At 48.6% G+C, this 14439-nt stretch overlaps 2 protein-coding genes across 5 annotated transcripts in view; one reads left to right on the top strand and one right to left on the bottom strand.

Annotated features, from left to right (window-relative positions):
* Positions 1–14439, bottom strand: part of UFSP1 (UFM1 specific peptidase 1) — a 224494-nt gene that overhangs the window by 107517 nt on the left and 102538 nt on the right. The window lies entirely within an intron of this gene.
* Positions 1–14439, top strand: part of SRRT (serrate, RNA effector molecule) — a 38126-nt gene that overhangs the window by 576 nt on the left and 23111 nt on the right. Inside the window, exons 2-6 of one of the 2 annotated variants that reach the window (XM_083472568.1) lie at positions 1239–1384; positions 2514–2642; positions 4460–4606; positions 8330–8518; positions 13812–13981. In XM_083472568.1, the coding sequence (XP_083328694.1) occupies positions 1266–1384; positions 2514–2642; positions 4460–4606; positions 8330–8518; positions 13812–13981 (754 nt within the window). In that variant the 5' untranslated portion in view covers positions 1239–1265. Of the gene's footprint in view, positions 1–1174; positions 1385–2513; positions 2643–4459; positions 4607–8329; positions 8519–13811; positions 13982–14439 lie in introns of both variants that reach the window. The other variant, XM_083472567.1, reaches the window with a different exon arrangement.

Below are 14439 nucleotides of genomic sequence, written 5' to 3' on the forward strand. Positions count from 1 at the left end.
CTGGCCCTCCATATGTTTTGGAACTACAATTCCCATCATCTCTGACCACTGGTCCTGTTACCTAGGGATGATGGGAGTTGTAGTCCCAAAACAACAGGAGGGCCGAGTTTGCCTATGCCTGTTCTTGTCCGTTGGGCTGAGCTGGCCGTGGATGATGGGACTTGTTGTCCAAGACCACTGGAGGGCACCAGGTTGGGCCAGGACCAGTGGTCAGGGATGACGGGAATTGTAGCCCCAAAACAGCTGGAGGGCCAAATTTGGAAAACAGTGTTTCTTCAACCTGGGTGAAGTGGGCTTGGTGTGGGTGGACCACAAAACCCATTATTCTTGATCGTTGGACTGAGCTGGCCGTGGATGATGGGATGTGTGGTCCAAGACCACTGGAGGGCACCAGGTCGGGGAAGGTTTGTCTGCAGCAGGGTTTCCCACACTTGGGGCTCACGCTGTTTTTGTGACGGCAACTCCCATCATCCCTGGCTGGCCATCCTCTGCCTTAAACCCTGGAGAGCAGCTGCCAGTCACCGTAGGCCAGGCACCCCCAAACTCGGCTGTTTTGGGACTACAATTCCCATCATCCCTGACCATGGGTCCTCTTAACTAGGGATGATGGGAGTTGTAGTCCCTAAACAGCTGGAGGGCCAAGTTTGGGGATGCTTACCCTAGGCAATACTGAACTAGACAGACCAGAGGCCTGACTCAGTCTAAGGCATTGGTTCCCAAATAGTGTTCTTTGGGCTCCAGGGCGTCTGTGGCACCATTCGCATAACAAAAATTGCCATAGATATATCAACAATTTCAAAAGTAGGGGATCCATGGCTTGGCTTTTGAAAAACGGGGTCTGCAGTACTTAACTAATTGGCAACCACTGATCTAAGGCATCTTTCTACGTTCTGAGAGTTTTCTAAATTTCCTTTTAACTTCTCTTGACTATAATGCCAGGCAACCATATGTAAATGACTATCCGTCTTTGAAAATCTGGCATCACTGGATCGAATTCCTCAATTTTGTTGAGTTAATTAAACAGTTTTACTTGGATTGTGAATAAATGTGCAATTAATTGTTATTGCTTTGAATTTTATTGCCATTGTGAATAGTGCTTTTTAAAGGGGTTGGGTTCCGGAAATGTTTGGGAACAAGTGTGGGCACGCTTATTTTTATTTTCGTGCTTTGCCAGGGGTCCTTTTGCCCTGAAGAAAGCTGCGCTGGACCCCCTCAGAATAACTGCCTCTTGTCTGCAGAATCAGGGATAGTCGCAACCTGCAACTATGGGTGACAGTGATGACGAGTATGACCGCAGGCGCAGGGACAAATTCAGACGTGAAAGGAGTGACTATGACCGTTCTCGAGAACGTGATGACAGGCGGCGAGACGACTGGAGCGACAGGTACACCCCAAGTGACCTGGGGAATGGAAGCAATGGCGGATGTGCTTAGAGAGTTCCTCTCTTCCCAGGGAGACCAAACTTTATGCCATTCTTTTCTGTGGCTGCAGGAAAGCCCATTCATTCTTGGGGGAGGGGGTCTACAAGATAGGAAGGAATTCTATATTTATTGTTTTCTTTATTTCATTAAAATGATACACTGCTTGATTGTTTAAAAAACACACACAAAAAACTACATCAAAGTGGTTTACAAAAAAACTCAATAAAGCTATGAATAAGAATTAAAATAACTAGGGACGCGGGTGGCGCTGTGGGTTAAACCACAGAGCCTAGGACTTGCCGATCAGAAGGTCGGCGGTTTGAATTCCCGTGACGGGGTGAGCTCCCGTTGTTCGGTCCCTGCTCCTGCCAACCTAGCAGTTCGAAGGAACGTCAAAGTGCAAGTAGATCAATAGGTACCGCTCCGGCGGGAAGGGAAACGGCGTTTCCGGGCGCTGCTCTGGTTCGCCAGAAGTGGCTTAGTGATGTTGGCCACTTGACCCAGAAAAACTGTCTATGGACAAACGCTGGCTCCCATGGCCAGTAAAGCGAGATGAGCACCGCAACTCCAGAGTCGGTCACGACTGGACCTAATGGTCAGGGGTCCCTTTACCTTTACCTTTAAATACAGGTTAAAACCTACACCAGCTTTCTAAACACCTGCTTGTCTAAAGAAAAAGTTTTTAACAGGCACCAAAAAGAGTACAGTGAATCTGCCTTCCTGATATCAATAGGCAGGGAGTTCCATAAGTGCTGCTGCACTAAAAGATTGAGTTCTTATAAATGTGGAGCAGGTATTTTGTGTGACAGCAGCAGTTCTGCGCATCTGGGTAAAAACGTTTTAAGCGTATTAGAAAATGTTTTAAGCATATTAGAATCCTTAACACATGATGGTTGATGGTTGATTGCCCTGTTTTTGAGGGGGCAGGATGGAATCCAGGTAGAGCAGATCCTGAAATATTTCTCAGGCACTTCAGCTCATGGCACAGAGGGCTGGTAGAAAACCCACTTGGGCTGATTTCTGCCCTGCCAGCCGCAGAGAGGGGTCAGTTATTCATGCCCTCCTTACCAGCTCTGTGGTGTTTGCATCCAGGGACTGGGACCGGGGCCGAGAGCGCCGCAGCAGAGGCGAATACCGCGATTATGACCGGAACCGGCGGGAACGCTTCTCCCCACCTCGCCACGAACTGAGCCCTCCACAGAAACGGATGCGGCGAGACTGGTAGGTGGCCGTTTGATCTCCTCTGGGTTGCTTCTTCCATTCTTGTTCTGCGTTACGTGACTCTTCAGTTTCCGGTTCCCAAGAGGAACTGCTCAGCAGAAACAGCATATTGGATCAGGTCTGGGGAATCTGTGACCATCCAGAGCGTGAAGAACATAAGAGCCCCTCTGAATCAGGCCACTGAGTGTCCCATCTCATCCAGCCTCCAGTTATCACAGTGGTCAGCCACATGCCCCATTGGGAAATGCGGAAGTAGGACCTAAGCACAAGAGTGTAGCGTTCCTAAAGCAAGGAAGGATTGGACACTTGATTAATGAAACACACACGAGGCTTGACCAGCAAGACTCTGGGAGGAGTGTGTATAATAATAATTCCTTCTCCACCCCTTGGCCCAGGTCGTTTTATTCACAAAAGAACTTTTTACACAGCGTTCGTAAGAACCAATCAGATCATCATCATCAACCTTTTATTCGACCATCAGTCAGAAAAAGTACATTTGTCAATACACAGTTAAAAGCTCCAGGAAGATTTTAGAACTTAGCCAACACTAAAATGGGCTGAACAGATAGCCCCATAATCAGATATTCTCTGAGCATTTCAAAAAACCCCACGTGGGACAAAGTCAGATCAGAAGAAATTCTTCTAACTACAAAGAAAGTGTTTCCTACTTGAGCATGCATATGTAGTTCAGAGTAAATTAAACAGGAATAAAAGGAGGAATGCAATCAGCAAAACCCCGGGGGTCATAAAGAGGAGAGACAAGATGGCAGTATTTACCATCTCTTTGTGGATTCTCTTTCTGGCCCTTAAGATCTATCTAAAGATTAAACTACATCAAAGTGACCTACTTACTTTATGGCGTAGGATGCCTGGTGCAGCAACCGGCAACTGGTCTGTGTCCTAGAATGCTTATACGTGCCTGTCAGACATAGAGAAATGGGCAGTGGAGAAAAATGGCTGAGATGCAGAGGCTTGTGGTATTTGATAAGAAATTATTGTCAGTGAATCAAACCCAGTCAACACCATGCTTTCATTGCGGAAACAATGGCTTGATGCATATTTTATAATTCCTCCTAGTAATCCCATCTGATCACTACACAAGAGCAACTCTTTCCAGCAGCTGGGATTAGCTGTTCTCAAGGATCTTGAGTCCTTGACAGGGGAAAAGGCAGGGTATCAATAAATACATAACAATCATTCAAAAGCATTGCTGCCTCCAACTACGGAGGCAGAACGTAGCAGTCATGGCTAGAGGCCACCTTAGTTGGCGACTGCAGGAGGGAGTTCCACAGTTCCACTGCGTTTCTTTTGTCAGTGCTGGCTCTCCCAGCGCTCAGCTTCATTGAATGTCTATGAGTTCTAGTGATACGAAAGAAGGAGCCAAAACCTTTTCTTTATCCAGGATAACCTGGGCAGAGGGGGAAGGATGCTGGAGGTGGGAACGATTGTCTGAGTTTGAAAAGCCGGTATCACTGGATCCAGTTTGTCCATTTTGTTGAATTAATCAATTAATGGAATTGAATTAGATTTTGAATATATGTGCAAATAATGGGCACCGTTCTGAATTTCACTGTTCCGTTATCGTGGGTTGTGCAGACTGGTATTCTGAATATTGCATTTTGTAGGGTAAGGCAGGACGCACTGAGGATGAGGTTATGGCACCAAGGGTGTGGACCGGCCAGAAGCAATTTGGGAAGAACTGGTTTTAACACCTATCCCCTTGCTCCAAAATAAATCGGGATCAATTAACACTTTGGTTCTCCCCCAGTCCTCTTGGTGGTTTTAACTTTACCCCCTCCCCCAAAAAACTCCTGCAGGGATGAGCACACATCGGACCCCTACCACAGCGGCTACGAGATGCCTTACAGTGGCGTCACCACCGGCCCCACCTACGGACCTCCGCAACCTTGGGCTCACCCAGAAATGCACGTGACGCAGCATCACATCTTGCCTATCCAAGCCAGGTACGCTGCTCCGAGCACATCCTGCGTATTCAAGCCAGGTGGCCTTTGCCACTCAGGTGAGGGCTGCTCTGCCTGAAGACTGTGAGATACGTTGGTCAAATCGCCTGCCCAAGAACAGGTGCCTACAAATACTGAAACGCCTCCCTGCTGCTTTCCGTGTGACGAAGTAGAATAATAATAATAATTATTATTTTATTTATTGTTTGTACCCCGCCTATCTGGCTGGTTTCCCCAGCCACTCTGGGTGGCTTCCAACAAAGATGAAAAATACATTAAAATGTCACACATTAAAAACTTCCCTGAACAGGGCTGCCTTCAGATGTCTTCTAAATGTCAGGTAGTTGTTTATCTCTTTGACATCTGGTGGGAGGGCGTTCCACAGGGCAGATGCCACCACCAAGAAGGCCCTCTGCCTGGTTCCCTGTAGCTCTGCTTCTCGCAGCGAGGGAACCGCCAGAAGGCCCTCAGAGCTGGACCTCAGCGTCCGGGCAGAACGATGGGGGTGGAGACGCTCCTTCAGGTCTACTGGGCCTTTGAGGCCGTTTAGGGCTTTCAAGGTTGGCACCAACACTTTGAATTGTGCTCTGAAATGGAAATAGGTTTGTAGAGGCGAAAGAGACCCCTGAGGTGCAGGAATTACAGCTAAAACAGGCCTCGTCCCACTTGTCCTGCAGCTCAAACCCGGGCATGAAAAATCAGATGATAAGGCAGCATTTGATCACCTGTGGATGGGCCCTGGAGAAGGCGGACTTGGCCTCCGCCATCCATGCTTCAGTTACTTCCAGGGGCGGCCCTGCCTTGCACACAATGTGGGGCTCACTTTGGAGATAATCTGAGAGCTTTAGGTTTCTTCAGATGAAGCAGCCAGGCCTTTGCTTCGTGCTCATAGGCTGGGGAACATAACTGAGCTTTCGTCAGCTCCATTGACTTCCAATTTCCACCTGGGCTCTTTTAAAGCCCTAAGTGGCTTAGGGCCAGGTTGCCACGTGGTCTTACAATTCATATTGTGCCGCTCCGGGTACTTAACAGTAGAAAGTACCCAGGCTTCTTAAGGAATTACAGTTAATTAAATAAGTACAGTTAAGTAAGCCTTGCACAGGCTTCTTAAGTAATTACTGTTATGTTGGATTTGGCAGGGTTTGGACTGGTTACGTCAGGTTTACATTGGGTTTGCCGTTAATCCTGTTGGTAAAATAAAAACAATACTAGCTATTCGTTTAGCTAATGCCCACTTTTCACGGGACGTCCCAGGGTGGGTTACACCTTTAAAACAAAACGTTGTAAACAGTTTAAAACAACAATCAAAAGATTAAAGTGGGGCTGAAAGATATGCCCCTCAAGTGTCAAAAACCAGGGGAAGGAGGTGCATCTTCAGTCTCCTGAAGATATTCATGATATTCTTGTAAAGAAGCTGGTAAAATGCGGTCTTGACTATGCTACCACTCAGTGGATTTGTAACTGGCTGACTGACCGAACCCAAAGGGTGCTCATCAATGGTTCCTCTTCATCCTGGAGAAGAGTGACTAGTGGGGTGCCACAGGGTTCTGTCTTGGGCCCGGTCTTATTCAACATCTTTATCAACGACTTGGATGATGGACTCAAGGGCATCCTGATCAAATTTGCAGATGACACCAAACTGGGAGGGGTGGCTAACACCCCAGAGGACAGGATCACACTTCAAAACGACCTTGACAGATTAGAGAACTGGGCAAAAACAAACAAGATGGACTTTAACAGGGAGAAATGTAAAGTATTGCACTTGGGCAAAAAAAATGAGAGGCACAAATACAAGATGGGTGACACCTGGCTTGAGAGCAGTACATGTGAAAAGGATCTAGGAGTCTTGGTTGACCACAAACTTGACATGAGCCAACAGTGTGACGCGGCAGCTAAAAAAGCCAATGCAATTCTGGGCTGCATCAATAGGAGTATAGCATCTAGATCAAGGGAAGTAATAGTGCCACTGTATTCTGCTCTGGTCAGACCACACCTGGAGTACTGTGTCCAGTTCTGGGCTCCACAATTCAAGAAGGACACTGACAAACTGGAACGTGTCCAGAGGAGGGCAACCAAAATGGTCAAAGGCCTGGAAACGATGCCTTATGAGGAACGGCTAAGGGAGCTGGGCATGTTTAGCCTGGAGAAGAGGAGGTGAAGGGGTGATATGATAGCCATGTTCAAAGATATAAAAGGATGTCACCTAGAGGAGGGAGAAAGGTTGTTTTCTGCTGCTCCAGAGAAGCGGACACGGAGCAATGGATCCAAACTACAAGAAAGAAGATTCCACCTAAACATTAGGAAGAACTTCCTGACAGTAAGAGCTGTTTGACAGTGGAATTTGCTGCCAAGGAGTGTGGTGGAGTCTCCTACTTTGGAGGTCTTTAAGCAGAGGCTTGACAACCATATGTCAGGAGTGCTCTGATGGTGTTTCCTGCTTGGCAGGGGGTTGGACTCGATGGCCCTTGGGGTCTCCTCCAACTCTATGATTCTATGATTCCTCCAGAATGCTGTATGATAGAGGTGAAAGGTGAACCTCTGCAGGGAGGGAATTCCATATCTTGGGGGCCACCACAGAGAAGACCCTCCCCCAATCTACCACCAAGAGTCATTTAGAACTTTAAACTACAGTGGCACCTTTGTTCTTGAACTTAATCCGTTCCGGGAGTCCGTTCGACTCTCGAAACCGTTCGAAAAACCAAGGCGCAGCTTCTGATTGGCCGCAGAAGCTTCCTGCACTCAATTGGAAGCTGTGTCGGACGTTCGGCTTCCAAAAAACATTCACAAACCGGAACACTTCTGAGTTTTGCGGCGTTTGGGAGCCGATTTGTTCGGGAGCCAAGCCGTTCGAGTTCCAAGGAACCACTGTGTCATGTCAGCACCTTGAATCTGATCCGAAAACAAACTGGCAACCAGTGCAGCTGCTTTAAAACAAGGGTTATATGGAATCCCAGCCAGTAATCCAGCCACTGAGTTTTGGAGCCGTTGAAGTTTCCCGGTCTTCTTCAAGGACGGCCCCACGTAGAGCGCGTTGCAGTAATCCATTCTGAAAAGTTAGCAGAGCCAAAGTCAAATCCGGGAGCAGCCCCAAACTGCAAATATTTTTTTGGAAGCTGCCCAGAGTGGCTGGGGAAGCCCAGCCAGATGGGTGGGGTATAAATATTTTTATTATTATTATTATTATTATTATTATTATTATTATTATTATTCTGAGGGGGTGCGGCCCCATCCAGGGCAGGCCACCCCTCCCATCTCCTGCACTTGACAACTCAACTACAGTGGTGCCCCGCAAGACGAATGCCTTGCAAGACGGAAAACTCGCTAGACGAAAGAGTTTTCCGTTTTGGAGGTGCTTCGCAAAACGAATTTCCTATGGGCTTGCTTCGCAAGACGGCAATGTCTTGCGAGTTCCTGCGGGGTTTTTTCCCTTTCCCCCCCTTTTTCTAAGCCGCTAAGCCGCTTATCAGCTGATCCGATAAGCCGCTAAAAGGCGCTAATAGCGCTAATCCGCTAATCCGTCAATGGGCTTGCTTCGCAAGACGAAAAAACCGCAAGACGAAGAGAATCACAGAACGGATTCTTTTCGTCTTGCGAGGCACCACTGTATGCGCTTGAAAAGGTTCTGCAGAGCTTTGCTGGTTTTGAAAGCGTCTCCTCTTTGCGCCGGAGACGTTGAGTTGCGAGAACGCACGCCTTTTCATTTCCCTTTTTCTCCTTCCCTCCCAGGCTGGGGAACATCGCGGAGGTGGACCTGGGCATCGCCCCTCCCGTGATGAAGAACTTCAAGGAGTTCCTCCTCTCCTTGGACGATTCCGTCGACGAGACGGAAGCCGTCAAGCGCTACAACGACTACAAGCTGGACTTCCAGCGCCAAAAGATGCAAGACTTCTTCCTGGCCCACAAGGATGAAGAGTGGTACGTCTCTCGTGGGCTGGGCCTTCCTGCCTTGGATCGGGGCAGGGGAGAGGCGGGAGGTGGAGCAAGGAGAGGTCTGGTTCCCTCAGGGATGTGTATCTGCAGTTATGCGTGACTGGCAACCTAAATAAGAGGCCTTCAGAGCGGAAGATAATTCAGTAACCAGTTGGTAGATATGTCAGGCGTTAGAAGGCTGCCGCTGCCTGGCCTTCCGATGGGTACAGCTTGCTGGAATGCTCAGGGCTTTAAATGACTTGTGTGAGTTAAAAAAATTCAGTGTAGCATGAAATCTCCAGCTAATTGAAAGAATATTCTGCACATATCCCTGTGAAGTCCTTGCACCTTTTCTCCATGGGGTATCAGTTACAGATAGGTAGCCGTGTTGGTCTGCCATTGTCAAAATAAAAAAATTCCTTCCAGTAGCACCTTAAAGACCAACTAAGTTAGTTCTTGGTATGAGCTTTCGTGTGCATGCACACTTCTTCAGATACACTGAAACAGAAGTTGCCAGACCCTTCTATATAGTGAGAAGGTGGGGAGGGGTATTACTCAGAAGGGTGGTGGGAATGGGAGATTGGCAGATTAGTCATGTATAATGACTAAGCCATTTTTCACCTTCTCACCCCTTGCCTTTTCCTGTAAGACCTATTACAGTCGTTAAGAGTCATCAACAGGCTCATATCAGCTATCTGCCAATCTCCCATTCCTACCACCCTTCTGAGTAATACCCCTCCCTACCTTCTCACTATAGAGAAGGATCTGGGAACTTCTGTTTCAGTGTATCTGAAGGAGTGTGCATGCACACGAAAGCTCATACCAAGAACTAACTTAGTTGGTCTTTAAGGTGCTACAGGAAAGAATTTTTTTATTTTGTCCATGGGGTATATGAGCCCCATCCCAGACACACACAGGCAGGCTAGAAGAAGAAGCACGCACACATCCATTCTGGGTGCTGGCCTTGTTCCTGAGGCCCCCCCTCCCATAAATAGGCCCCCCTTTCCCCTTGGACTGCCAGATTCGGGTGCTAATTCACCCTCCCTAGTCTACGTTTCTAGTTTACAGATAGCAGAGCAGCGTTAGTGAGTGGGAGAGCTCTGTTCCAACCAGCGCAGCCAATGAAATCAACCAGCTGTTCCCAGCATATTCAGCTCCGGCTCCCCCAGCCTGGTGCCTTCCAGGTGTTTGGGACCACAGTTCCCATCATCTCTCATCTGAGCCGGCTGCGCCCGTTGTCTGAAGCACCTGGAGGTTGCCAGGTTGGAGTTGGTTGGTTTAGTTGAAGCAGCAGACTTTGACTTGGCGTGCTCAGGTGTGCTCTACGAAACGGAGAAACTGCTTAGAAGGATGTGGTGGTTCAGGGGGTCAAAAAGGAATGCTGAGGAATACTGAATGTGTGGAAATAGGGACGAGAGAGGTGGGAAATGAGAGACGTGTAGAAACCCCGCCTCTCTGGAAGTCTTTGTTGTTCTCCTCCCATCTTCATCACCTACGTACCGCCTTTGCTCCCTTGACATGTTTTCCACTAGTTCTGTTTCGCATCCGTAAGCATAAAAACTTCTTCCACCACCGGCTGGGTTCACACATGACTCATTTAGCGTGTGTGTGGCTTGTTAGAAGTCCCAAGCCCAGCATACTAACCATGGTTTGTTCTCTGGCAGCAGACCGCAACGTGAAGCTGCGGCTTGTTGCTGGCTTGTAAACCATGGTTTCTTCCAATTATGGTCTAACCCCAATGATCTTGATTGACCCCTACCCTAGATGCTCTCCAAGCTACAAGGCAAGCGCAGCTGGGGAGCAAAGCAAGCTTTGGAGAGAACAAACCATGGCTTGTTGTCACGTGGTTCGTCGAACAAACCATGGTTTAGCATTGTATGCGAACACAGCCATGATTATCTGAATCCAGATGGTAATGAGCTGTTTTGCACCCACTCCCCTCCTCTCACTTGTAAAATGCAGCTTTTCATCATTTAGATGTCTTGTGCTTTTTCCTAATTCCTGTCTTCTTCTCAGCTGGCTTGCTTGTGTACTAAATACTTTCAGAATTCCAGTTTGGAAACCCCAGTTCCTCTTTTACTTGGGTTCGCCGCTCAATAGCTCCAGCAGCTTGTTCGCCTGCTGTTAAAAGCGCACGCGCGCTTTCCAGCAGAATCCTTGAAAACTGAGCAAATGCAAAATAAAATTGAGAAAGAAAACTGCCAGCCACTAGTCAGGGGATCCTTGTATTGATCTTGTTAATTATCTGTTGCATTCATATCCCACTTAATTTATCCGAAGAGCTCAAGGGGAAATGTTCATGGTCCTCCCGCCTCATTTAATCCCCACTGTAACCCAGCAGGATAGGATAGGCTGAGAGGCAGTAACTGGCCCCCAAGGGCTGAATGGGGAGGATTTGAACCCTGGTCTCTGCCCGGTTCTAGTGCAACACTCTACTCTGCTTTTGAGGGCAGGTGTGGGTGGGGCTTGGCCCATCGGATGGGGACGTTTCTGGTTTTTTTGTTTTAGTTTCTACAGAGCACGACCGCAGCTGCTATTATTGAACCATCCGAAATCAGTTTACCAGGTTGGCAGGATGGGTGGAACAGGCTTCAGGTCAGGCCCACGGAGAACCGGGAGGGTTAGCGAGGGTTGCTCCAGGGCAAGGGAAGGAGGCTGGGGGCGAAAGGTGGCCTCTGGATGGACGTGGCCGAGATTGTTTGTGTGCCTGGGGAGCGGAGGGCCACTTTGCTGCAGCGCTGGATGGGGGAATCTCAGCAAGGGGAGTCGGCTGTGTGTGGTTCCTCTTCCCTAGGCGATTGGGTATCTAACACAGCTGTGTCTCTCTCTGTGTGTGTGTTCACTTTTGACCATTTTAATTTCCTTTGATAGACTTGAACTTCTTTCATTTTTGTTAATTGGTTGTTGACTGTAATAACTTGGCCTTTTCTCCCCTCCTCCCAAGAACCTCTCACAGGAGACTCCAAAAAACATCCGTCCTCAGCCTGGAGAATCCATAAATAAGCAAAACAAACCAAAGAGCCTTGAATGTGCTATTTTTTTTTCAATTTTACCCCCTTCCTCTCTCCGCTGGTGGTGGCGATTTTTTTTTTCTTCCTCCGTAGCGCAGACAGTCAGGGTCTTCACTGTGCACAATGCAGTGACTAGCTGAATGTGAGTTGGCAGGATGTAGGCAGAGCAGGGCGAAATCGCAGGCACCAGAGCCTCCTCTCTCTTTTGTTTTTCTTTTTACGAAGTCCTGCGGCCCAGCGAGAGAGAGAGAGAGAGAGATTTTCCAATCTTTTGGGGTTAAGCCCGTGCTGCTTTTTTCTTAAAAAATCCGCCGAAGAAAACTCTCTTCGCTTGGAAGGCTCGGAGTGTGACTCCTCTCAGTGTATGTATGACGTGTTCTGTCTTCTTAAATCAGAGCTGAGAGCAAAAAAAATAAAAATCTAAAAACGCATATCTTGTATTTGCAAAAGGAAAAAAAAAAAAAGACTGTAGAAGGCGTGTTTTGAATTTGGTTGTGTTAATTTCCACCCTTCCCCTTTTTAACTGCCTTCCCCCATCGAAGCTGCTTTTACATCTCCCCCCCCCCCCATCTCCAAATCCTGAGAGCGTATCGTGTCCCAAATAGGGCGAGGCAGGATTGGGCCAAAGGGGAGAGAACGGCATCCTGTACTCACAGTAGCTGAATGCCCCAAAAAACCTAGGAATCTAGGTAGACAGGCTGTGGAGGCTGCAGTTTCCATAAGAGTGTAAGGAAAGCTTTGCTGGATGAGGCTCATAGCGTCCTGTTCTCAGGTGCCCATTATGAGAAACCAGCAAGCAGCAACTCTCCCTTCCTGTTGTTTCCAGCAACTGGGATTCAAAAGCACCGCTTCCTCCAACCGTGAGGGCAGAGCGCAGCTGTTGTGGCCAGCAGCCTTCGGCAGCCCTCTTCTCCACGAAAATGGAGTAAACGGCTGCCTCACAAGCAGGGACCCCCAGATCTCCCCGCAGAGTTTGACCTCTTTGACAGAAGCGACCCCCTTGGAGCTAGCCCACCCCACACTCTGAGCTGGGGGGGCGGGCTGAGGCTTTCTTCAAACAGGGCTCTAGTTCCTTATTACACATAGTTGGCATTTGCGGACAAAAGAGGGCTTTCTGTCCCTGCCTGGCAGGCAAGGCTTGGGGTGTGGGGACATTTTAGCAGTGGGGCATTTTAGCATGGCAGCTGTGCCCTGGCCATGGCGGAGGACCAGACCAGGGGAGGCTGGAGGAGAAGCCTGTGGCAAGCTTTGAGAGTGAGGCAGGAGGGGCCTGGAATAGTTGTTGTTGCTGCTGATGTTGTTGTTGTTGTTGTTGTTGTTATTATTATTATTATTATTACAATTTATGACCTACGTTTCACTCCCAAAGTCCCAGGGCTTGCAGGGCGTGACAATGAAAACCCAATCCAAGGTGCTTGTGTCGGTGTTTAAAGTTACCTGAAAGGTCGCCTCCTTCCCTACAGACCCCTCCGGGTGCCAGGATCTGCGGAGAGGTCCCTCTTGGCAGTTCCTCCACCCTCAGAGGCTCAGGATAGGGGTGACCCAGGGGGAGAGGGCCTTCTCTGTGGTGGCCCCTAAGCTGTGGAACTCCCTTCACTGTGATGCTCCCGGCGGGTGCTGAAGACGCCCCTTTTTCCCCTGGCGTTCGACACCTGAGGCGTACATTTTTAGGACCCGTCTTCCCTTTGCGGTGGCTAAGTAGATTTGATAACCACAAGCTTTCTCTGACATAATAATAATAATAATAATAATAATAATAATAATAATAATAATAATAATGGAAGGCGGGGAATAAACGTGACAACGGCAGCAGCAACAACAAACTAAACCCAAAGAGAGAAGGGGAAAGGATTCTGAACCGAGCCAAGTTGTCGAGTAAGAGGCCCTTTCTTAGACCTAAGCAGTCTCCCCGAAGCACCCACTCTGCAAAGAATCTCGCTGGCACACCCGCCTTCCCTATGGCGGGAGACAGCGAGGAGCGGCGCCCCTTTTTGCGGAGGTGGGCTTTGGCCTGGCCTGCCAGCGACCAAGAAATTCCTGAAGCAGCTCCTCCCTCCCCTCTACACTTCCATTTCCGCAGAAACCAAACCAAACATAAAAGGCACCTGGAGTTTCCTCCCTCCTTCCCTCGCTTTGCATGTGTGAATTAGCGGCCGAGAGGGTCGTGCTTCCCTTTCCCTTTCTCCTGGCTAACGCATTTCTTCCCCTCCCCTCCGCCCCTCCTTTTCTGTCTCTTTCTCCTGCCCCTCCCCGCCCCCCATCCTTCTGCTAATTTGGGTTCCGTTCAGGTTCCGGTCCAAATATCACCCGGACGAAGCCGGCAGGAGGAAGCAGGAGTCTCACAACGCCCTCCAGAACCGCCTCAATGTCTTCCTCTACCTCATGGACAACGGCTGGTTCGAGAACTTGCAGCTGGAGATCGACAAGGCCAACGCCATCATCAAAGTCTTGGATGCCGGTACAGTTGCTGTTCTTGTTGTCGTCGTCGTCCTCCTTGCATATATCTATTTGTAACGAAAAGCAACAGAAGCCAGAACGATGCGGAAGTGCAGTGAAGACACACATATATGGACAGATTTCCGTGCCAAAATCCCACGTAATAAGTTAATATCTCAAAGTTCCGAGTAGCACAGGCTACCTTTCTCAAGAAGATCGTGAAAGACTCTGCTTCTCACCATATACAGTGGTACCTCGGGCTAAGCACCATATTTTTCGCTCTATAAGACGCACCAGACCACAAGACGCACCTAGTTTTTGGAGGAGGAAAACAAGGAAAAAAAATATTCTGAATCTCAGAAGCCAGAACAGCAAGAGGGATCGCTGCGCAGTGAAAGCAGCAATCCCTCTTGCTGTTCTGGCTTCTGGGATAGCTGCGCAGCCTGCATTCGCTCCATAACACACACACACACATTTCCC

Source organism: Podarcis liolepis, assembly GCF_965112155.1.
Source record: "Podarcis liolepis genome assembly, chromosome: 13".
NCBI classification, from domain to species: Eukaryota; Metazoa; Chordata; class Lepidosauria; order Squamata; family Lacertidae; genus Podarcis; species Podarcis liolepis.